The sequence below is a fragment of the Bubalus bubalis genome, chromosome 3 (genome assembly GCF_019923935.1).
Source record: "Bubalus bubalis isolate 160015118507 breed Murrah chromosome 3, NDDB_SH_1, whole genome shotgun sequence".
NCBI lineage: Eukaryota > Metazoa > Chordata > Mammalia > Artiodactyla > Bovidae > Bubalus > Bubalus bubalis.
Window position 1 is genome coordinate 53,259,927 of NC_059159.1, and position 23,937 is coordinate 53,283,863.

Sequence of the window (23,937 nt, forward strand, 5' to 3'; positions counted from 1 at the left end):
GGTTAAATATGTCTCGGAATTCAGAAACACTGGTACCAAGAGGTCAGATTTGTGCTTGGAGTTTCACTGTGCTGTGCTTAGTCGCCTAGTTGTGTCCAACTCTTTGCAACCCCATGGACTGTAGCCTGCCGGGCTCCTCTGTCCATGGAGATTCTCCCAGGCCAGAATACTAGAGTGGGTTGCCATGCCCTCCTCCAGGGAATCTTCCCAACATAGGTATCAAACCCAGGTCTCCCTCATTGCAAGCGGATTCTTTACCCTCTGAGCCACCAGGAAGGCCCAAGAATACATTGTTGTTGTGCTAGTCACTTGGTCATGGCCGGCTCTTTGTGACCCTGTGGACTGTAGCCCACCAGCTCCTCTGTCCATGGGATTCTCCAGGGAAGAATACTGGAGCGAGTTGCCCTCCCTTCTCCAGGGGATCTTCCCAACCCAGGGATTGAACCTGGGTCTCCTGCACTGCAGGCACATTCTGAGCCCCTCGGAAGCCACTAGAATACGCTCGCTTGTCGGTTTTAGAGTTTTCGGCAACAGTTCTGTGAAGGGCCACAAGGTGGAGGCAGGGCTTCACGCACGTAGCTGGTTTGGGCTCTAACAGGCTTGCTGTTGAGAATGTGGACTGGACCCCTGGGAAGGGAAGATCCCCAGAAAAGGAAATGGCAACCCACTCCAGCACTCTTTCCTGGGAAATCCCATGGACAGAGGAGCCTCCTGGGCTGCAGTTCTTGGGATCTCAAAGAGTCAGTCACGACTGAGTGCACATATACTTGACTCTTTAAAGCAGGAAGGTTTTTTCCTTTGCTGAGAAAGGAGATTTCAGAAACATCCAGCCTGTATCTTCAAAATGTTTAAGGGAGAAATAATACTATACAAACTCTTCTTAAAAACAGAAGAAGAGGAATTCACCAGTAAAGCCATCTGGGCTACAGTTTTCTTTGGTGATAATTTTTTTAAACTACCAAGTTTCATTTCTTTTAATGCTTAACATACCTATTCAGGTTATCTGTTTTTACCTGAATGAATTTTGGCAGTTTGTGTCTGTCAGAGGATTTGTCCATTTCATCGGTGTTCTTGACTCCATGAGCATAAAAGTTTTTTATACTGTTCCCTTATTATCCTTTTAATGTCTGTAGATTCTGTAGTGATGTTCCCTTTTATTTCTGATATTGCTGATTTTGTTTGCTCTTTTTTACCTTAGTCTGCCTGAAAGTTTTTGGGTTTTGTTTGTTTGTTTTTGCCATGCAGCATGTGGCACGATCTTAGTTCTCTGACCAGGGACAGAACCCACACCCCCTGTGGTTGAAGCATGGGGTCTTGACCACTGGACCACCAGCGAGGGAACTATTCCCTTTTTATCCTCCTGTTTGTTAACCTCTTTTTTATAATGCTCATTTCATTGTTCTTTAACACTGATTAATTTCCTCTTTCACTCTTACTATTAATTCATCTATTAATAGTTTAATTTTAACAACAATATCTTAGTAATTCTTTAAAAGCCTATTTTTTCCCACATTAAACAGAATCACGTAGTCTCTTTGCTGTTATTTTATGAAACCTTGTGGGGTCTGTATAGCCGCTGACTCACTTTGGGCAGCTTGTCTGCCTTGTTTGTGAACTTTGGTTGGAGTGTGTCTTTTTGAGACTTTTAGTATTTGTAGAAAATTTGAGTGTTCTTTTTTTTTTTCTCCCTCCTGTGATAATAATTGTGACCTGGATTGTGGAGGTTTCCTACCACAGAGGTCTTTTAAATGTTTCAAAAGCGTTCATGAGTGTTTTTTAGATCTGCTTCTGATAGATAATTTCAACATGATTTCTGTCATCTCAGCACTGATATTTGTTGCTTATCTTTACCTGGTTTTTCACGTGCTGAAATAATTTTGGAATGATTTCTGGATATTTTCTTAAAAAATAATTTTATTTACTTTTTGGCTGTGCTGGATCTTCATTGCTGCATGGGCTTTGCTCCAGTTTGGTGAGCGGAGGCCACTCTCTGCTTGTGGTGCTCGGGCTTCTCACCGCGGCGGCTTCTCTTGTTGAGGAGCACGGCTCTCGGGCCCGCGGGCTGCAGTAGTTGAGGTTCCTGGGCTCTAGACTCAGGCTCAGCGGCTGTGGCACCTGTGAGATCTGCCTAGACCAGGGAGGGAACCCGTGCCTCCCGCCTTGGCAGGCGGATTCCCACCAGGAGCCACCAGGGAAGCCCCGAGACATCTTTCGCATGATTTGTGTGAGCCCCTGGCCTTCTTTAAATCTCTCAGTTTGTTGCTACTTCAGCTTCTTATCTACACCAGTGTCCTGATTACAGAGCCCTCCAGTAGCTACTTCCTGCGCTCTGCCAAGGTTCTATAACTGCCTTCAGTGGAGAAGATGGGGTGGAATGTGTTTGCTTCATCTTACCCAGAATCTTCCCTCCAGAGGATTTTATACTTGCTTTATTCAAAAACACTATCTCCTGACCAATTTTTATGTTCCTTTCCTGAGATTTGAACTGAAACCTTAAATCCCAAACCTAAATTAGGCACACTGCCCTTTGTTTGAATTCTGAGGTGAACTGAGCACAGAAACCAGACAAAATTCCCTGCTGTCTTCCTGTGACAGTAGACATATTTAATTACTCTTTCAGTGAGAGTTTTAGTTTTATGCTTGGAGTGCAGATTTAGCCTCAGTTTCATCTCTCTTTCTGTGGCGGATCCAGTGTTTTTTTGCCTATCCCCAACAGAGGATTTGATTGCCTGGTGACTCAGACAGTTAAGTGTCAGCCTGCAATGCAGGAGACCAGGGCTCGATCCCTGGGTCGGGAAGATCCCCTGGAGAGGGAAATGGCAACCCACTCCAGTGTGCTTGCCTGGAGAATCCCATGGATGGAGAAGCCTAGTCGACTACAGTCCCTGAAGTAGCAGAAAGTCGGTCACAACTGAGCGACTTCACTTTCAACAGAGGATTACAGATTTTCTGGGACTTCCTGGTGGTCCAGTGGTTAAGACTCTGCACTTACACCGCAGGGGGCGTGGGTTCCGTCCGGCACACAGTAGAGCCTCGAAAACAAACTTTCACAGCAGGCTCTCTGGGGTGACGTCATCTACCCCACTGTTTTTCTTATCCTTTTTTCTGCTGTACCATGGATTTCCCTTTTTTCTCTTAAATGTAGCTGTTCATTAAAACTTTAAGATTTTATTTTATCTAGCATTTATAAGGGTTTATAGCAGAAAGATTTTTCAGATTTTCTTGATCTCTGTCTTGTGGAAGTAGAAAAATTCTATAGAACTTGTCTTTTAAAAATCAACTCATACATGAAAACAAAATTGGAGGCCCACATGGGATAGTAACTCACTTATTGCTAAAATTACTGGAATTTGGTATGCACACATGTAGATATAAGTGTAAATGTATATTTGTGTTTATACATGTTTATATTTGTGTATATTTTAGGCTAGAAACTACATTGAATCAGGATTAAAAGAGCACCTGTTATGATTATCAAGGGGGAAAAACAGTGTATTTGCTTTGGAAAAGATGTATCAGTATAATGAAATTAATACTGGCTTTCAGTTAAAACTTTTCAGACACTTTGAGAACAAAAATAAACACGGCTCTAAATAACTAAAGAGAACTGAGTTTTGTGCAGTTACTTTTTCTTTGTTTTGTTTGCTTGGTATCTTCTATTATCTGGGCATTCAGTGTAAAATTCCAAAGAATCTCAGTTTAGGGTAAGGAGGCTGCCTTTATCTTGACGTGGTTTCGTGTCAGACATGTTCTCTCCTTCTTCCCTGCCAGGAATGAGCAGCGACAGCGACATCGAGTGTGACACCGAGAGCGAGGAGCGGGAGGAGCGCGCCAGCACGGGCGGCTTCAGCGACGCTTTCATGGCGCAGCCCCCGGACGGAGGTGCAGCACGTGGTGTCGTCGCAGGGCTTAGAAAAACCGTCTCTGCTGCTGCTGCTGTTTCCTTTGCTTCTGTTTCTGCTTTGCTGCTTCTGCTTCTTTTTCTTTTTTAAATTATTGTCATTTGTGAGACGACATTCTGTGGGGTAGACTAAATGATGAGTACTGAAAAAATTTGGTAGGCTGTATTTGCCTGGTCAGACACCTGATGAGGCATGCTACTTAATGGGCAAGGCTGATGTTGACAACCTGCTTTGGTACAGCCTATGACCTGAGAATAGCTTTTACATTTTAGAGAGTTGTTTGGGAAAAAAAAAAAGCAAAACAGAAAAGAATTTCCAGCAGATCCCAATAGTGGCCTGTAGTGCCTAAGTGTTAACCAGCCCTCTTGGGAGGTTTCAGATACTTGATTTTCTTTTTTCTTTTCAGAAATATTTGTAGCCTAGCTAATAAAGTAAGTTTTTAAAAGACAGCCTTTTCCAGGGACTTCCCTGGTGATTCAGTGGTTAAGAATCCGCTTTCCAATGCAGGGGACGCAGATTCAGTCCCTGGTCAGGGCACTAAGATCCCACATACATCAGGGCAACTAAGCCTGTGTACAACTAAAGAGAAACCCACAGGCCGCGACTAGAGAAGCCTGCGTGCTGCAGCGAGAAATCTTGCAGGCTGCAGTGAAGATCTCCTGTGCTGCAACTAAGACCCAGTGCAGCCAAATAAATATTAAAAAAGACAACCTTTTCTGATTTTAGAAATGTGTGCAGATTATAGAATCGTTGATTTACCTCTTCCTTCCAAAAAATAAAAAAGTCTTAGGAAAAAACTGAGAGAAATCCGTTGTTATTAGTTTTATTTTAGGTGTACAACATAATGATTCGATACATTGCAAAATGATCACCATGATAAATTTAGTTAACATGCATCGCCCATTGTTAGTATTTTAATCCAGAGACCTTAATGGTTAATCTGAGCATCCCTCTGTAAGCACTCCTGGAATGACAACATTGTCAGGCTGATGTTAATTGTCATCTTGTATTTTACATATTTCCCTGATATGCTAGTGTCTTTTTCAATACAGAGCCAAGTGTTTGATGATTTTTAAGTATTAAGGTACTCGTAGTAACTTTCTCTGCTTCTAAAAGAAGCAGCCAAATTTGAGGCAAAGTTATTTTGAGTGTTGGTGGGTTTTTGTAGTGATGTTTGCATGCTCAGTTTAATTGACTTGGAAATACATTTTATATTTACAAAATCATCCTTTGAGTGTCCATCATCATCGTTCCTTATTCCGTTCTTCGGCTGCTCCCATGGTGTCCCCAGGGGACAAAGTCAGGCAGTGCATTTCGTCTTCTAATTATGGGCATCTATTAACACATTTTGGTTTTTTCTCCTTTATTTTCCTTTTGTGTTTGTTTACGCTTGACTCTGATAAGGAATCCTCTAAGAATAGAGATTTGTTTACAACCCAGCACATCTTTCTTTATCACTTAAATAACACACTTGCTAAGATCACTTAGAGAGATGGGAAAGAAAATACAGGTCTTTAAAAATTGTGAACTGTTTTTTATCGTTTTCTCCTAGATACACATTCCAGTTTTCCTGATGGTGAACAAATAGGCCCTGAAGATCTCAGTTTCAGTACTGATGAAAACAGCGGAAGGTAATTTTCAAATCAAGAGAACTGACTTGTAAGCCTCCTTGACCCCGAAATTGGCTGTCGTTGGTGCTCAAATTTGTCAATGGTCAGATAATCAGATTTTTTCACCATCTCTACTTGAAATAGTAATTGAGACTTTAGAAAGTAGCACAGTCCTAGTATAAAACATTAGTACAAAGGAAAAAATTAAATGTGGGAAGAATTCTGTGTAATGTAATGAAATAACAGTATAGCCTCAATTAACTTAGTAAATTAGCGTATTCCTAAGAGGCAGTTTGTCTGCTGCCACAGAAGGGCAGTAACTGCCAGGAAACGCACCCAGAGGCAGCGCATGCACGTAGTGAGCTGCTCCGCGCCGGCGCTCTCCTGTCCTGGCTAGATCCTCAGTTCTGTTGAGATGACCGCCTTTATAGTTTGGGTTTTAATTACAGTTTCTAGTTTCATTAATGCCTATAGATTAGTGAGCAGAAATATCACTTCTGTGTAGATTCTGCCCTGAAGACACTTTATGTGAATAACTGAAGCAACACTAGACTGAACGTCCTCTTTGGAACGTGTCAGCTGCCTGAGGTTCCTTTTCTGTTCTTATTTGCTCAGGTGCAGGCAGGCACGCTGATGGCACATACGCTTTCTTTCGTGTGACTTTTACAAATGCAGTTTTAAATGAATTAAGTTAATGTGGATTGGTTATGTTCTTGGTCATATAAACACATATAAGAACATTTTAAATTATTTCACTTTTTTCCTGCTTCTTACCAAACAACTACAGAGCAACAGGTATTTTAAAACCCTGTTTTTTCCTTTGTTTTCATTAGCTGGACATTGATTTCAGTGTCAATACATTTAAAGATTCCTACGTATTATACATGAAAGTGTGCTCTCACATTCACTTTTATACTCAGAATTAGTCCAAAATTATTGCCAAACTTCACCATCGTGCTCCTGCATTTGTTTTTGAGCTGCTATACCATTTGTGAAAAGTACACTGAAAGCTGACTAAGAGACTATTGTAAAAGCATGAGTATGTATACATTTGAGAGGCATTTCATCTGCGTATTTTTTACTTAATGAATATTGTTCCCTTTTCCATGTCTAGTGGCTTGCCGAATGCTGTGATTCATGGTTTGCTTTTGTTCAAAACAGTTTGCACTTTTTGTTAATAAAATGAACTTGAGAAAATGTTATGTCTCTGCAGTTTATTAAAACTGGGACAGGAAGCCCTCCTTTTCCTATTCCTATTGCCTGTGTGTAATAGATGCTTTTGAGCTGTTAATAGATGCATAGGGAAGTTAGAAGACTTATAATCTCCATTATGTATGTGGTTACTTTTTGTCCTTAAATTAGTTGGAAATATTTAAGTAGTATAATCATATGAGAAATAAAAATTTAGCATTTGCTTACTGTCATGATAACATTGATGTGCTATTATATAGTTATTAAGTAGCTTATTGTGCAGTGGTCTAAAATATTACTAATAAGTTCTTCACATTTCATTTTCTGTTAGCTAGAGATGCATTTGTGTTTAGTACATTTTGATGAGATCATGTTTTAAATCCAGCTTTGTCTTATTTCTACACTGCTTTGTAATGGGTAAAGCTGTTATGTAAGAGTTTTGTCTCATTAGTGTTGAGAGCAAGTCATTTTAAGAACTGATATTGTAGGGTTTCTTTTTTTTTAAGTGAGTCTTACCAGAATTCATAAACACACAAGCGATTGACTCTACTTTGAAACTCACTGTTGCATAGGTGTTCTTGACCTGTATTTGATATGGAACTGAGTGCTTTTCCGTGTACCTTTGTAAGTTCTTATTTTCAAAATATAGAAAACCACATATGATTAAGAATTAAGAGAAGCCCGAGAAGAGACTATTCATTTGGGGAAATTTGTAAGAGCTTTTAGCACGAGTGATTTAACCGTGAGACTCTCTCGGCATTACTCTGTATGATAGCATCCTGAGCTGTCCTTTTTTCCTTTGTTAGGGGGAGATGTCCAGTTTTGTTTCCACATGACCTTAAAGTGGATTCCCCAGAATGACATGATGCTATATGAATCACAGAGCGTTTGGCTCTTGAGTATTTGGGGGCTTTGCTTACGCGCTCAGGTTGTGTTAAGAGCATTGAGGAGTGCTGCGCTTGTTTCATACGGACTGGGAACTGGTTGAGACCCTTTGACGTTGGTAGACTTTGAGTTTACCACGTCAGCAAGACTGTTTTTGTTGTTATAGCTGTAGGAGGTTTTGAAGACATTTTTTATGCATGACAAAAATTTTGTAGGGAAAATTACTTGAATTTAATTGGTATATTATCTTCTCATGTATTTTAGAAACCCAAGCCATTTGTACCATATTCTGATTCCATATTAATAATAAAGTCTATACCTTGAAAAGCTTAAAAAGTAAGCTTCTAAAGAGATGATTTGTAACTGCCCTCCTGGCATGAAATTCTCTATTTTTATAATTAAATTTGACAGAGGGTTTCATGGAAAAAAAAACAAAAACCAACAAACTTACAGGTATCTAAAGGATGTACTCGAAAACAGTTCTCCTGTGATGAAGATCATGTCATGTCTGTTTTGTTGGTTATAGCTCACTTCCAGTATTGTTGTTTGTGAATTTAAAAATAGTAAGAAATATGTAGCGTATATGAATTCAACACCATCCATTGAGGAAAACTTCTGGGGCATAAATTAACAAGTGTCTATCTGGCATTTCCTCTAGGGGTGAAACAAACTTCCAGCCTTGAGCCAAATCCCTTCCGCTATCTGTTGTAAATAAAGTTTTGTTGGAACATAGTCACATCCATTCACTTAGAGATTGTCCACAGATGCTTTTGCCCTGCAAAGGCAGAGTTGAGTAGCTGCTTAAGCAACCTAATGGCCCTTGAGCCTAAACTATTTACACTCTTACCCTTTGCAGATAAAATTTGCCAAGTTCTACTTTGTCATTGATATTTTGGTTCACTTTGAGGGAGGGAGGTTTGAGAAAGGGCATTATTTTTAACTCAAAAAGATCAAACATTTGATTTGTTGCTTTATGCTTAGTTTTTGTGATATGGGGTGTTGGGCATCTGCTATCTGATTCATTCTGGGATCCTGATAAGACTGAAAGACCTAAAGATTTCCTCAAAAAATGGAAGGACCTATTAGCTTTTAGTAGTGGGATCTTTGGAAAAACAGTTCCTTCCCCGATTCCCAGCCGTGTCACCTGCACCCGGCTGTCAGTCTGCACCCGACTCCACGGTGCTGCCGGGAGCCCTCCTCCGTCTTCCCTGCGGTCGTCTCACACCAGTCTCGCCTCTGCTAGATGTTAGGAAGCAGTGAGGGAGGGGAGAGGCACAGAAGAAGACAGCAGTTCTTCCCCCTCTCCCCATTGGTCCTTCCTGAGCTAGTCTGCAAGAGCTCTGATAAAAGAGCTTCTTCCCCCGTCTTCCCACTTTTGACCGTCATCACCCACAGTCTCCGAAAGTCATGATAGTCGACCCAGATTTCCAGTCAGTCACTCTACTTGTCCTGCTCTCTGGTACTTTCCATTCCTTAACAGAATCCCAACTTAAAAAAAATTTTTTTCCCCTCCTTTTGTTGAAGGGCATAGTTTTTCTTGGTGTCATTATTTAGTTTAGTTTGTTTTTTAAAAATATTTATTTCTTGGGTTGCTCCGGGCCTTAGTTGCGGCACATGGGATCTTCATTGCAACATGGGGGGTCTTCAGTTGCTGCACGTGAGCTCTTAGCTGTTGCACGTGGGATTTAGTTCCCTGACCAGGGATTGAACCTGGGCCCCCTGCACTGGAAGCGCAGAGTCTTAGCCACTGGGCTACCAGGGAAGTCGCATCATTTGGTATTTTCAGTCTCAAGTTTGGTCCTGGAAGATTGTCCAGAAGAGTATTTTCTCCTAGACTTAGAGATGTAAGTGTAATGCATGCGTTGTGCCCAGGCGTATTGTTTCTGTACAACTTGGACCGACCGTGTCATTGAATCTGTAAGTAACCTTTGAGTGGATGGACTGTGTGTCGTGCCCATGTGGCAGAGAAATAGGAGACCCAGGGAGGTTGCTCAGCACCGCTGGCAGGGATGCGGTGAGCTATACTGGTTGAGTACTTCTTCCAGTTTGTCACAGTTGGGCCGAATCCAGCATTTTGATACCTAATAATTAAACCTAAATATTGTCTTTTTTTAAAAAAAACTTTTTATTTTGAGATAATTTTAGATTTATAATAGAGGTGCAGAAATCTTGAGAGTGTTCCTGTACACCCAGCTTTTCTTTTTAAAAAAAATTTATTTTAACTGGAGGCTAATTGCTTTACAGTACTGTAGTGGTTTTTGCTACACACTGACATGGATCAGCCACGGGTGTACACGTGTCCCCCATCCTGAACCCCCTCCCACCTCCCATCCCATCCCATCCCTCAGGGTCGTCCCAGTGCCCCGGCTTTGAGTGCCCCGTTTCATGCATCAAACTTGGACTGGTGATCTAACTTTACACCTAAAGCAACTAGAAAAAGAAGAAATGAAGAACCCCAGGGTCGGTAGAAGGAAAGAAATCATAAAAATTAGGGCAGAAATAAATGAAAAAGAAACAGGAGACTACAGCCAAAACCAACAAAAGTAAAAGCTGGTTCTTTGAGAAGATAAATAAAATAGACAAACCATTAGCCAGACTCATCAAGAAAAAAAGGGAGAAGAATCAACAAAATTAGAAATGAAAATGGAGAAATCACAACAGACAACACAGAAAGTCATCAAAGACTATCAGCAACTGTATGACAGTAAAGTGGACAGCTTGGAAGAAATGGGTGAATTCTTAGAAAAGGTAACCTTCCAAAACCAAAACAGCTTCTCTTTGGTGAACAGAGTACGCAACCATAGAAGAGTAACCAAAACGAAGGCGTCGGTCTTACGTACAAACTAGTGCCCAGACCACTGTCAGCTTTCGTTCAGATTTTACCAGTCACTTCCCGCACGCCCTCTTACCTTCCCGGGGTCCACAGCACAGTGAGTACCAGTCACTTCGCGCACGTCCTCTTCCCTTCCCGGGGTCTGCAGCGCAGTGAGTACCAGTCACTTCCCGCGCGTCCTCTTCCCTTCCCGGGGTCCGCAGCGCAGTGAGTACCAGTCACTTCCCGCACGCCCTCTTCCCTTCCCGGGGTCCACAGCGCAGTGAGTACCAGTCACTTCCCGCGCGCCCTCTTCCCTTCCCGGGGTCCACAGCGCAGTGAGTTGTCATGTCCTAGCGTCCCCCAGTTCAGGCGCTTTCCCCAGTCTTCCCTGTCTCTCACGACCTTGACATTTTTGAAGTGGACCGGTTATTTCTAAGTGTTGCTTATTTATTTATGGCTCCACGGGGTCTTCGTAGCAGGGGCCGCTCTCTAGCTGTAGTGCTCGGGCCTCCCGCGGCGGTGGCTTCTCGTGTGCAGCACGGGCTTCAGTATTTGCCGCGCATTGGCTCCGCGCTTGCTGCACATGGGCTTGGTTGCCCGGCAGCATACGGACTCATCCTGGACCAGGGATTGAACCCACGTCCCTGGTATTGGCAGGCAGATTCTTAACCACTGGACCACCGGAAAAGCCCCTAGTTATTTTATAGTGTTCTTCTGCTTGGGCTCATCTGATGTTTTTTCATCTTAAGTTGGAATTCTGCATTATTAGAAGGCTTCTACAGAATGCATTGTATCAGGGCCTGTATGCTGCAGATGTTTGATTGGTATTGTTAACCTTAATTACTTGGTTAAGGTGGTATCTGCCAGGATTCCCCACTATTTACTACTTTTTCCCTTTGAATTACGTAATATTTAGGGCGAATACTTTAAGGATATGCAAGTATCCTGTTTCTGCTTAAACTCATGCCCGCTCATTCCAGCGCCGGCCAGCGCTAGGTCTGGTGGGTCTTGCCTACAGCAGTTATCACTGCAGTGGTCTTACGGTAGTTTTCTAGTCCCCTAGTTTCTTTGACATTTATTATTAGAATTCTGTTTGACAAGTTGTCCTTTCTTCTCCATTTAGTTTATTCAGCTGTTTGTATCTGTGTGGATATTAATTTTATTCGAGTTATGATCCAGTATTGCCATTGTTTTACAGTTCAGTTTTCTAGTTTTGGCTGTTCAAAGCTCTTCCTGCTTGGCTCCTTTACTCTTTTGATCTTGATTTTGTGTCCTTCTCCCTCCTTCCCTTTCCATCCTTCCCCCTCCTTCCCTTTCCATCCTTCCTCTCAACAAGATGCTCCAGGCTCCTCTTGAATTTTCCTTGCCTTTTGGAGGGACAGTGATACTTGGAAACACAGCTCTGAGTGCTGATTTGCTTCCTCTTACTAGAGTGTTGTTGGGTAGAAGAGGAAACGTATTCACTCCTAAAGCACATACTTGAATGCATCATGTATGTGTATGTAAACAATGTGTTTTAAGGAGAAAAACCATGAGTCCCATGAAAGCACTTTTCCAGAGTTATTTAGATCCAGTTTAGATCCTGAACTGTGACACAGTGGCCGTACAGGATCATAACTCAAAGAACAAAATAAATATCCATGAGTCCACACAGATATACATGAACAGCTGAATAAACTAAAGGGAGAAGAAAGGACAATTTGTCAAACGGAATTCTAATAATAAATGTCAAAGAAATTAGGGGAATCTAACCCTAATGCATTGGTTCCTTTCTTTGCCGTTCTCTTCAGGCTGATTGCATGATTCATTTGTAATACAGTCAGATTCATCTGTTACAGTCTGTATTCTGTCCTCCTCCACACATCCTAGTTGATTTTAAAATTTACATACATTACAGTTTAATCTTTGTGGTGTATGCAGTTGTTTGGAAAACAGTGCAGTCGCCCTCCGGATTCCTGTGCCGGCTCTTTGGAGGTAGGTCCCCCTCTGCCCCCTCACCCTTGGCAACTGTCCTTTCAGTGTTCCCTTTCCCAGAGTGCCATATGAATAGAATCTCACCAGACGTAGCCTGTCACGTAGCAAAATGGTACGCGTCACCTACCTAGTTGTGTGAATCAGAACTTTATTCCTTTTTAACTGCTGAGTAGTATTTCACTGTGTGGATGTATGCAATTTATTCATTTATCCATTGTAGGACATTTTGGATTTTTCCTAGTTTTGCATGATTATGAAACTTTACAAACATTTTGTGTGTAGATTTTTGTGTGAACATAAGTTGTCTGTCTCTAGGGTAGTGTTTGCCTTGGAGTGGGATATGTAATAAAGAGTTTGGCCTTTGTCCCTAGTTCCTGGGGTACAGCCTCTTAAGTCCTTGGAATTTCCCGAGTGATTGGGGTCTTTGTTGTTACTTATGGTGGATTCTGGTAGCTTCATGAGATAACTCAAGACGGGGACTGGCCTTGCCAGAAAGACTAACAACCTTGTGACTAGAGGATTGGGCCTCTGAGTCACATCGTATTAGCTTAAATAGTTCAGCCTTGTTGCCAGTGAGTTAGTCACACTTACATAATGAAACCACAGTAAGGACTCTGGACACTGAAGCTCAGCTGAACTTGCCTTGTTGGCAGCATCCTTCACACCTGGCTGTTTTGGGAGGGTGTGCTCCTGATCACAAGAAAGCCCCACATTCGGGCCCTCTTCCACCTCACCCCGTGTCTGTCCTTTTGCCTGATTGGTATCCTTTGGCTATAATAAAACTGGAATTGTAAGTATTTTCCTGGGTTTATGAGTTATTCTAGTGAATTGTCAAAGCGAGGGGAAGGATAGTGGGGGCCCTAAACTTGGTATTTGAAGTGAGAGCAGTCCTGTGGAGGACTTTGCCCTTAACCTGTGAAGTTGGGCCTAACCCCAGATAACTGGTGTCAGAACTCATTGCAGTCAGTCATGTAGTAGGTTTCTGCTTAACTTTGTAAGAAAAGTGCCAAACTTCCAGAAGGCACTGTGCCATTGCATTCCCACCAGCAACATACAAGGGTTTCCAGTTATGCATATGTTAGGCTGATATAGTTCCACAGCTCTTACTTGTTCTGTTCTGGATTTAATTTGCTTTCATTTTTCCTTTATTTTTTTTCTTCTCTTGTGTTTCAGTTAGGTTTTTTTTAAAGCGTTTTGTTTCCTTTGTGGCCACTCACTACATTTTCGTTCTTTTTTATTTTAAAAATTGATCTGGCTGCATTGGGTCTCCGTTGCAGCACGGGCTTCTCTAGTTGTGGTGCAGGGGCTCTCTAGTAGAGGCGGGTGGCGGGGAGCTCTAGAGCATGCCAGCTCAGCAGGTGCAGCACTTGGGTTTAGTTGCCCCATCGCATGTGGGGTCTTAGTTCTCCCACCAGGGATCTAACCCACCAGGGATGCCCTGCACTGGAAGGTGGATTCTTAACCACTGGACCACCACAGAAATCCCATCAGTTAGGGTAATTTTTATGGACTTTTCTTTAAATTTACTTTTTCTCTTCTCAGCGGTGGTAGATCTATTGATTAGGCAGTCAAAGACACCCATCATCTTTGCTGCAGTATTTTTAATTTCTGGCATTTCTGTTTATTATAGTTTCTCTTTGCTGAAATCACCCATATGATCTTGCATATTTGCCCATTATTTCCACAACATATTAACCAAGGGTATGTGCACGCTCAGTCATCTCCAGCTCTTTGTGACCCCATGGCCTGTGGCCCACCAGGCTCCTCTGTCCATGGAATTTTCCAGGCAGGAATACTGGAGTGGGTTGCCATTTCCTTCTCCAGGGGATCTTCTGCGTTGGCAGGCAGATTCTTTCCAGTGTGCCACCTGGGAAGCCATAGTTATTTTAATTTCTGTCAGTTCCAAAATCCTTGTCAAGTCAGTCTGAAGTTATTGAGAGTTCCCTGTGTGTATAATAGAGCCTTATTAGTCATCAACTTTATATATTTCAGTGTGTATATCAATCCCAGTCTCCCAGTTTATCTTGTAACTTTGTTTTCTACATCTGTACTATTTTTGTATTAAATTCATTTGTACCATTTTTTTAGATTCGACATGTAAGCGACACATTTGTCTTCCTCTTTTACTCACTATGACAGTCTCTAGATGCATTCCTGTTGCTGCAGATGGCATTATTTGATCTTTTTGTGACTGAGTAGTATTCCATTGGATCTGTGTACCGCGTCTTCTGTATCCGCTCCTTTGTCGGTGGACATTTAGATTTCACGTCCTGGCTTTTGTAAACAGTGCTGCAGTGAGCATTGGGGTGCACTGTGTGTTTTCAAATTATGTTTTTCTCCAGATATATGCCCAGGAGTGAGATAGCTAGATCATAATGGTAGTTGTATATTGAGTTTTTTAAGGAACTTCCATACTGTTCTCCACAATGGTTGTACCAGTTTACAGTCCCACCCACAGTGACTCAAATCACAACGGCTCCAGCTCAACAGGCTCAAATTACAAAGGTCCCCGCGGGGGCCCTGGGAGGGGAGGCCACCTGGACAGAACCTGGGAGAGGCAGGCTCCCTGCCGGCACCCACCACCCTGGTTACTTCACTCAGAAGAATACATTTTTTCTTGCTTTCAGATGCCTCTCTGTATTTCGCTGAAAGCAACACATTTTATGTAGAACAGTAGTTTGGTGAATGGTTTTTATGCCTAAAAATGGGCAGGCCTGCTTAGATCTGTACCACAAGAGTTTGAATCAATCTGGTTAGGAGTTGCGTTTGGTTTGAGGTTCATCACTGCTGTGATCAACCTTCGTGGCGTTGCGTTCTAGAGCAGTACATTGCTCTGGTAATTCCCTCCCCGGCAGAAATGCAGTATCTCTTCTGACCCTGAATTTTGTACTGTGCCTCCAAGTTATGTCTCTGCAGACTTTTGTTGCTCTGCTGTCTGCCCAGAACTGTTCTGTTCTTTGAAGCTCGACTGCATGTGGGTTGGGACTGGCATTCTTGGATTAAGGTGCCGCGTTACTTAATGTGTATTTACAGCTATTTACAGGCCTGGTGATACTCCTCCTCCCCAGGAGTAGGGTTTTGCTCCCTCCCCTGTTCCCTTCCATCAGCTTGTCACAGGTGCCCTCGGGGCAGCGTCCGTGGCCCTCTCCTCCACAGAACGACGCTCGTGTGAGCGAGCTGAGGGAAGGGTGATGGGCCCCCGTGGCCCCCCACATCCCACTGCTGGACCTGCTCCGCCCCGGACCTTTCCTCTGAGTCCTGGTAGGGTTTGCAAGAGAGGGCGGACTCCACCGGGTTCTGCAGCTCCCCGGACGGCCCCCACTCTGCCTGTATCGGTCAGCACTCTCTCGCTGAATGGCCGGCTTCCAGAGCTGCCCTACTCTAAACCAGTGCTGAGGGCGCCGCTCGCCCGGAGGCGCCGGCCCCTCTTAAACTTGGGCCAGTTGCGACCTCAACTCTGATGAGTGTGAAAAAAGTCATAATTTGAAGTAAATCTGGCTTTTATTTAGAAGAATGGAAGCAGTATTCCCTTTAGCTCTACATTTTAGAATTGGAAGCTGGAAGTACAGTGGTTCTTATAATTTTTTAATTAAAAACATAAGTAATTCAGATTCAGAGTCTAGAAAGTAATGGGCCATTTTTAGTTTTCTATCCAAAAATGTTTTTAATTATAAAAGTGATGAGAATATAAAAAACCTAGGAAATAGAAAACTGAAAAAGCCGTGTGTGTGTGTGTGTGTGTGTGTGTGTGCTGCTTCAGAAAGAGATGTTCCTTTCGAACCTAGAATACCAGTAGGGGATTTTTTCCAAGTATAAATAATATTTACCAAAATATTGCTTTTCTTTCATTCCCCACTGTAGCAAACTCTTGCAAATAAGGTTCTTTCAGACCTTCATTTTTTTTCTCAATTCTTATTTGAGTTTATATAAAATTACACTAAGTACTGGATGAATTTAAGTGATTAGGAGTTAAAGGTTGAAATCAATTTTCTAGGACTTAATGGTGGTAAGAGGTGGGTACGAATGCAGTGTCCTGACTGCATTAGGACGCCTGCGTTGTTCTGTCTCCTGTTACTCTCTCAAACCATTCCTCTGGACAGACTTTCAACCACAATCCAGCTGATTATTTCCTTCCTTCCAGTTTGAAACTAAAAGGAGAAAGACCAAGGGAGAGGGAAGAACTCTGGCTGGACGCAGAGTTTGAAGAATAAAGTAATGGGGAGATTTGAGGAGTCAGCACTTAGCCGTTTGCAGGTCCTGTTCCTCATTCATCTGTTTTAGGGTGAACCCCCAACATTAAACTGATGGGGGAGATGTGTGTAAGATGAGAAAGATCTCTTCTGGTTTTTCTGGGGAGGGACTAACAATTGTAGCAGCACTTAGCAAACTTTTCCATGTCCCCACTTTAAAGTTTAGAAAACCGCCACCTCAGGATTTTGTTTTCAGTTCTGAGAAAACCAACTTAAATCCTAGAACTAAGTAATCTTCCTTTGAACAAAAAGACAGATGACCAATGTTTTTAAATTGCTGGGTTTTATTAAGATATTGGCAAAATTTCAACATACTTCGTACCTGAATGAACAGTTTTAAATAAAATATGAAGGATCACTCATGATTACAACTGAACTCAAAAGTGAGCTTTAGAGAAGGTTTATAAATTGATAAATTTGCTTGGTAAGAAATGATTCACTTCACTTGCTCGACTCCATAGAGAATTCTTTGCAGAGAAATATCATGAACAAGAGAACAAAGCATGTCTCTCACCAAAGAGCACCTAGAGTAAGAGTTAGCAATGATGTATCTATAGCTTAGTTACTACATCAAAGTTTATTAGAGTATTTTCCTTTTCCAGAACAATTGCTGTGTCAGTCTGGAGTTCCCTATCTTATTTCGTATTTTCTAATTAGTACAACAAATAGTCTTTACAATAGAAGATAATAGAGGAAGTAACAAATTTTTTTAACACAGTACCATTTGTCTCAGAAAATAGTCATAATACTGGCAGTACTTTGTTTTTTTTTTGGGGGGAAACCATTTAAGTTATTCTCAGGTCAGAAGGGAAGAGTGGGTACTTGTCCTTTAACATCACGTGATTTTAAAAGGTGAAAAAAAAGTATGTTCTTTAGCTAGCTGACAATCCAAAGAGTAATTCTCCTAAATTGTAGGGTCAAAGCTGCAGTATTCCTTTTTATGGCCTTGCTTCCATGAGAATGATCACTGAGTGAACAAATTATGTTTAAACATTAAAATAATAATTTAGATCACTTTCTCACAAAGCCTCAGCAAGCCTTTGCTGGGAAAGGAAGTACCTGAACCACAGCAGTTTTATCTGTGAACACTTAACTTCTTTACGCATCATCTGCCCACTGGACGTTGCGCGTCTTCCTGGCACAGTGCTCCAACAAAGGAGTGCTGCTGTCGGGAGATGCAGTGCACTATGCCACCATGCTGGCCGTGGCCACTACGAATGTGGTCAGAACCAGACTCAGGGTTGACACTGACATTGTTGACATTGTCCTTGGTAAAGGTGTTACTTTCGAGGATCCTCCTGGTTAAATTAAATGCAACAGTAACTTTATATTAATTCAAGGACAATGGATGGCACTTCTAGGTAAAGAAAAGATATATACATGTATTTCCACCTTCCTTTTCAGTACAGACCTAAACAGGATTAACAGCCCCAGTGTTGGGTGTTGTAATGTCACTTAGCCTCAGATCGCTCTTAAAAGTCCACAACCGGAAAGTGAACAAAGGAAATTAGGGACCGATGCCCTTTGAAACTCACAGTGAATGTACAAGGAGTTCGTGTGACTTCAGTCAGTGACTTGAAGTCTGTTTCCCTAACCAGTACTACACTCTCTTTTTAATATTTGTTTTGCTATTTCCTATTCTAATAAAACTTCAGCAAGCAAACAAATTGATGCAGATCATGTTAAATCGTAAAAGGGATACTGCCACTCTTAAGGATTGGGTGTAGATCTTCTCCACCATCACTAAATTACACAATGAATAGAAGTACAAAACACGTAATTCACAGACTATATACCTCAGCATTAACAGTTAATATATATTATATGCTTTTATATCTGTCTAATATTTTTACAGTCACCAGATACACCATCATTAAATACAAGTTACAGAAATGTGTAGATACCATTAGTTAGAGGGGTACTTATTGCTTACGTCAGCAAGCAGCAAATAAGGGCACAGGATTTGAACTGAAGGGAACTACTTTCTATCACCAGTGGCATTAAGATATAACACTGCATTTCACAAAGCACTGCTTTTTATCTAGTTGATAGACAGACCCAAGAGCAGCATATGTCAGACCAATAACCACTACTTTAATATGTATTATAGAATTTTAAAGGACTTACAAGTGGTACCTAACTACTCTATAAATATGCATGTTGTGAACAAATGAATAGGTGCTAGTTTGTACATTATTGGCTTATAACGTGACCACACTAGAACTACTTTTATTTTCTAGAGGGCTACTGGTATGAGAAATGGAGTTAACACTGCTTATGTAGTTACACCTACAAAGTTCAGACCCTTAAAGATGCCTGTTACTCCCAGTTTCCAACCATTTTTCCCACTGAACAAAACCTATCACTTGACTTGTACCTTCTTTCACCTTCTTTATTCTGATCAAAATCATCAGCAATAGACAACTATAGAAGAATCTTTTAAAAAATGTTTTGCTTGGCTCAGTGCTTTGGACTATTGTATATACCAATGTTCTGCTGCCTGTTTTCTTGTTTCCCTAGATAATCTGCTTTGAAACTGACACTGCACCTGATGGGTTGTTAACATGATCTAGGCTTCAGAAAATGACCGATGTGGGTGAGGCCCATGGATGGGGGTAAAGCCTCGGGATGGTGAAAAGACTGGTGCTATGGCTAGATTCATGTGTACCCCCTCCTTTTCAGCCATGTGTCACAAGACTTGAGAAAAGAAGAAATGACTTCAGAAAAGAAAAATACTGAAAATCTCTACTTACATCCAAATTTTTAAAAATAAAATCTGTAGATTAACAATCTGTTGCTGAAATGCATCTTTTATTTATTTGCTATAGCTACCCTGGCACCCCAAAATATGCTACAGTCCTCCCCTGTTTTTAAAGTCCAGGAATCTTAGTCCTCCATTCTGAGTCTGGGGAGCATAAAGTAGTTGTATTGTGCTGTGTGAGCCTCTCAGCAGGAGCATTCAGTGTCTCCCGACAGCAAGAGGGAGCCAGTGGCTCCACGCCTGACTGGGAGAGGGCAGAATGTCCTGCGGAGACATTTCATGATTCTCAGAACCAGGCTGCTGCACTCAATTAACCTGATTATTAGTTTATTTGCTGCCTCTAGTTGCAGATATGGTTCCAACTTGAAACTGCAGAAATGGCAAAAAGCAGACAATTTCAAAATATCAAATGTAAATAAATACTGAGATGAGCAACACGTGTCCTGGCTCTCTGGTCTGAAGCTGCAGGACTCAAATTTACAACTAAACAGACCTCAGCTGCAGTCATCCACATTCTCCCTTGTACGTGGCCTCTGGGCTCACTTTAGGCAGTTACTTTCAGCCTCTTCCATACCAATTATTCCATTCCCTCAGGGGAAACAATTTTAGAGAAGTTAAAACTAGTATTTTTCATTCTCCAAAACCACTTTTTATTTTATTGTAGTATATGCCTTTACTGTCTGTGAACTTTAAAAAAAAAGAAAAAAGGCAGAAAAAATAGAAATACTATTTGATTTTCTTTTAAAATGGCAACTTGATTCTAGTATATTTGTACCTGAAATCATCTCCATTAAACAATTTTTTATTCCTGAGATGAAGGTACAATGAAAAACACATTAGCATCATAGGTTAAAACCAGTTGACAGCGGTCTTCTAAAAAACAATTCCATCAAAAGCACCATAACAGGTTATGAAACTCCCAAATAGCTACAGCCCTAGGAAATACTTAATTCAAAAAATTTTCATTGTTGGTCTTTTATGTTACAGGAAAAAAATTAGTGAATCTGTTTGACTATATACCACCTCACAAGTCTGAGAATATGACATTTTTACACTAGTTTTCTACTTTCATTTTTTCCAGTTAAAACCCCTATGGCTTTTAGTCTTTTACCTACCAAAAAAAGGGGAGAGGTTTTCCCTCATCGTCCCCAGTCTTCTGAGGAACATCCTCAAGTAGATCTAATTCTGCATTAAGTTTTCCAGAGATATATTAGGCACATCAGACCGAATTTCAGCTGCATCAAGGTTTCAGCACTACATATCCTGACTGCAACAGCTCGCCAGCCTCCACCAGTGACGTGACGGGGTCTTGGGGGGTGTATGTAGGTAAAGACACATCACAGGGACCAGTGGTATACTTTTGCTAGTGAAACCGCCAGTACTGGTTTTTATTAGATTGAAAACACTGTATTGAGTTTCCTAGAGATCTATTTACATTTAAGAGTTGAGCCATCCATGGCTCATTATAATGAAGCACACATTATTTCAGAAATACCTACCTTGTTTCTACTCTGATAGTGGTATCTGTACTGGGGGAGAGCTAGCTAGTCTACTTTAGAGAGAAAGATTATATTTTAAAGCTCCAGGGAAGCTCTGGGTGTGGAGGGTCGTTACTCTTTTTGGGCTTCCTCATCACGTTTTCACTGTATCCTTTCCAGCTATTTTGCCTCCATGGCAGAGAACTTCTTAACATCCTATTTCTCTTCCCATTTCGAATAAGTGAGGACAGGCTACTGCCTGTTTCGTGGGAAGGCTCTTGAGCAGAGAGAAAAGAATAAAACTTTGGATTAAACCTGAATCCATGCCGCCTCTTTGAGTAGTGGTAATGTAAATGAGATAACCTAGAAACTCTCTTTCCCAGGAACTTCAACTGTTCATTTTCCAGCCTAGAACAAACAGGAGGCAAGCTCTCCATGCTGCATACCTGCTGCCCTGTTGAACCCACATTAAAAGAAGAGAGAACCTCTCCAGCACCACTCCATTCAGGCAATGATGATGGAACTGATTTTTTCTCCATTACTAGCTCATTAATAAGATTTGCTCTCTTTGGTGCACCAGGACCAAACATCTCAACTGGTGGCAAAAACTGGGCACCGTGAGGCTTGCTTGTTTCTATCTGTGTGAGATCTAGGTAGCCCGGGTCTTCCAGCACGTTGCCTTGGGACCCTGGGCTCAGGCTGGTTCTATCCGTGAAAGAATCCACACGCCCCTCGTAGCCCAGATCGGCCGGGGCGGAGCACTGGTGCTGGGGCCAGGGCCGCTTGCACTCCCCGTGACTCTCCTTGTCATCCCCACCAGTTTCAGGCCCTCCTTGGAAAGAGTTCTCTGTCCAATCTGAGTCCTCACTAACATTTACAGCTTTGTTCATGTCCCTCAGGAAAACCACAATAACAGTGATGTTATCACTTGACCCTGCATCACGAGCTGATGCCACCAACTTGTGGGCAACCATGCTGCTGTCTCCATTATTCTCCTTCAAGTGGTCGGACACGACTTTCACTGCCTCGTCAGGGTTCACGGTGTCATAGAAGCCGTCGCAGGCCAGAATGAGGTAGTCTTCAGTTCCATCCAGAACAGTAGAGGCAGAATCGGCATCCCCACAGATATATGGCTTATGTTCAGCATCTCCTGCGGGAATTAGCAAACAGGTCATTTTGGTTTATCTCGCAGGTCAGAATGTTTATGGCCAGCTCTAATGTCCTGAGCAGAGAAGGGCCCTCTGTTGAGGGAACAGTATTACCAGAGACACAGAGGCAACTGCTAGGGAGTAATTTGTAGTTGAATATTTGGTGCAGCAACAGACTGGAGAACTCGGGCCCAACTAAGCTAGGTTTGTGCCACCAGATTACTGCGGTAATGGATCATCTGCGACGCATTTTAGCACTTCCAGGTCCAGAGCACTTCCAGATCCCTTGTTTATATTCGCTGTGCTCCTTTAGTACTTGGGGAGAGCCTCAGCAAATGGGTCCTTTGCCTGTCAGGTAACCAAATACCATCACCACAAGGGATACTCACTGGCTTCTCTGCATGAAAAACGAGTACTGAGCAATAGTTCCTAGATTAGGATATTATAATTTGTTGGTAGTTTTTTGTTTGTTTGCTTACAAAGTGCTTTATCATTCTTAAAGTAGTAGCATATAGCTTAGTGGTCATGGATGCAGGCAGCAGAGTCAGGATGCCTGGATCCAGGTCATAGCACTTTAAAGACTCTTCAGTTACTATCCTCTCTATTGCACTAAAACTGAGCCTTCTGACGAGGGGAAGATAAAATGAAGATAGTATATTTACTTAAATGCTGTGGCCATATTGTCACTGTCTGTGGGATCTGTTATCAGTTCTCTCTTACCCTAGTAAAGTTCTCTCCAATATTTCACATCTCTGTTTAATCTTCAGATAGGCCCAGAAAGCTCAACAGGAACATTACGGACAACTCTGTTAGAACCACTGTGGGCTACGTGCCCCACCCAGCAGACCACATGATGGGATACCCTAAACAACAGATAACTTAATATTTAATTACCTGGGTTAGTTTATCTGCAAGACAAGAACCTATTCTTTTTCATACAGTAGCAAGACCCATCTTCCTCAAGTATGGTTTTGATCTTGTCAGCTTTAGTTCTATACCGTGCAGCCTTCAGTGACCCGTTACAGCTGATGAAAGCTTCCAGTCATGGGGATTCAGTGTCCTCCACCAACCACCTTACCAAATGTCCCCATCCCCTACTCCACCTGACTGTATTATTATCATTATTTTCTGAATTCCAGCTCTAAAAATAAATGTGATCTGAGTCATACTGTTCCCAAAAATCTTGCTTTAGTGCTTCAATTAAAAGGCTACTGCAACTGTTAGTTTGGAACAGAACATACAAAGATTTGTACAAGAGATAATGCTGCCAGAATTCTGGCTTTTCACCTGCTCTACTGTTAGATGTCAAATTCATGACATTTCGCCCCCAAATTTGGTAGGAGGGCATGGTCGCCCATTTCACGGCGGAAATGGCACCATCCTTTTGTCTTCTACCCCCTCTCTCCATATGCCAGAAAACATACCATGTCAACTCTGGATCATCAGTCCAAAGGGCTCAGGGGGAGACACAGTTGAAATGCGTTTCATTTTAAAAGTATTAGTGTCATTTATTTTCTGAGTAGAGTTGAACTCTGCTTAGGAGTCCTTTTTCTTGTCTTTATTTAGCCCCCTGATTTACTCCATGAGCTTTCCAAATCTTACATTCTTCAACTCTTTCCAATTCAGTTATTGGATTTTGGTAGATGGCATTAATTTCCTACTTCAAAGAAAATTAAGTTTACCAGGCCTGAATTCCCTCAATTCCTCCTCCTGACTTAAAAAACAATCTCTAGCAATTTACCTATATCCACAACCATTTTCTGTTTTCAAAATTCTGTGACTTTTTCAACTCACTTGATCTCTGTAGCATTTGACTCTGTTGACTACATACGCCCAGAAAAACCCCGTTCCCCAGCATCTGATACCCTGTGTCTCTGTCTCTTCCTGATTTTCTTTACTGGCTCCTTCGCTTAATAGCAACCC

The 23,937-nt window shown here is 41.9% G+C and overlaps 2 protein-coding genes across 5 annotated transcripts in view; one reads left to right on the plus strand and one right to left on the minus strand.

Moving 5' to 3' along the window:
* The window catches only part of TRIM37 (tripartite motif containing 37), a 181,719-nt gene that overhangs the window by 126,909 nt on the left and 30,873 nt on the right, over positions 1 to 23,937 (plus strand). For 2 of the 4 annotated variants that reach the window (XM_025281190.3, XM_025281189.3), the window contains 2 exons: positions 3,772 to 3,882; positions 5,455 to 5,533. In XM_025281190.3, coding sequence (XP_025136975.2) covers positions 3,772 to 3,882; positions 5,455 to 5,533 — 190 coding nt within the window. Of the gene's footprint in view, positions 1 to 3,771; positions 3,883 to 5,454; positions 6,710 to 19,147; positions 19,418 to 23,937 lie in introns of those variants that run through there. The other 2 variants (XM_006045487.4, XM_006045486.4) reach the window with 2 other exon arrangements.
* The window catches only part of PPM1E (protein phosphatase, Mg2+/Mn2+ dependent 1E), a 217,434-nt gene continuing 210,388 nt past the window's right edge, over positions 16,892 to 23,937 (minus strand). Inside the window, exon 7 of the mRNA XM_025281191.3 lies at positions 16,892 to 22,016. Coding sequence (XP_025136976.2) covers positions 20,956 to 22,016 — 1,061 coding nt within the window. The 3' untranslated portion in view covers positions 16,892 to 20,955. The remainder of the gene's footprint in view (positions 22,017 to 23,937) is intronic.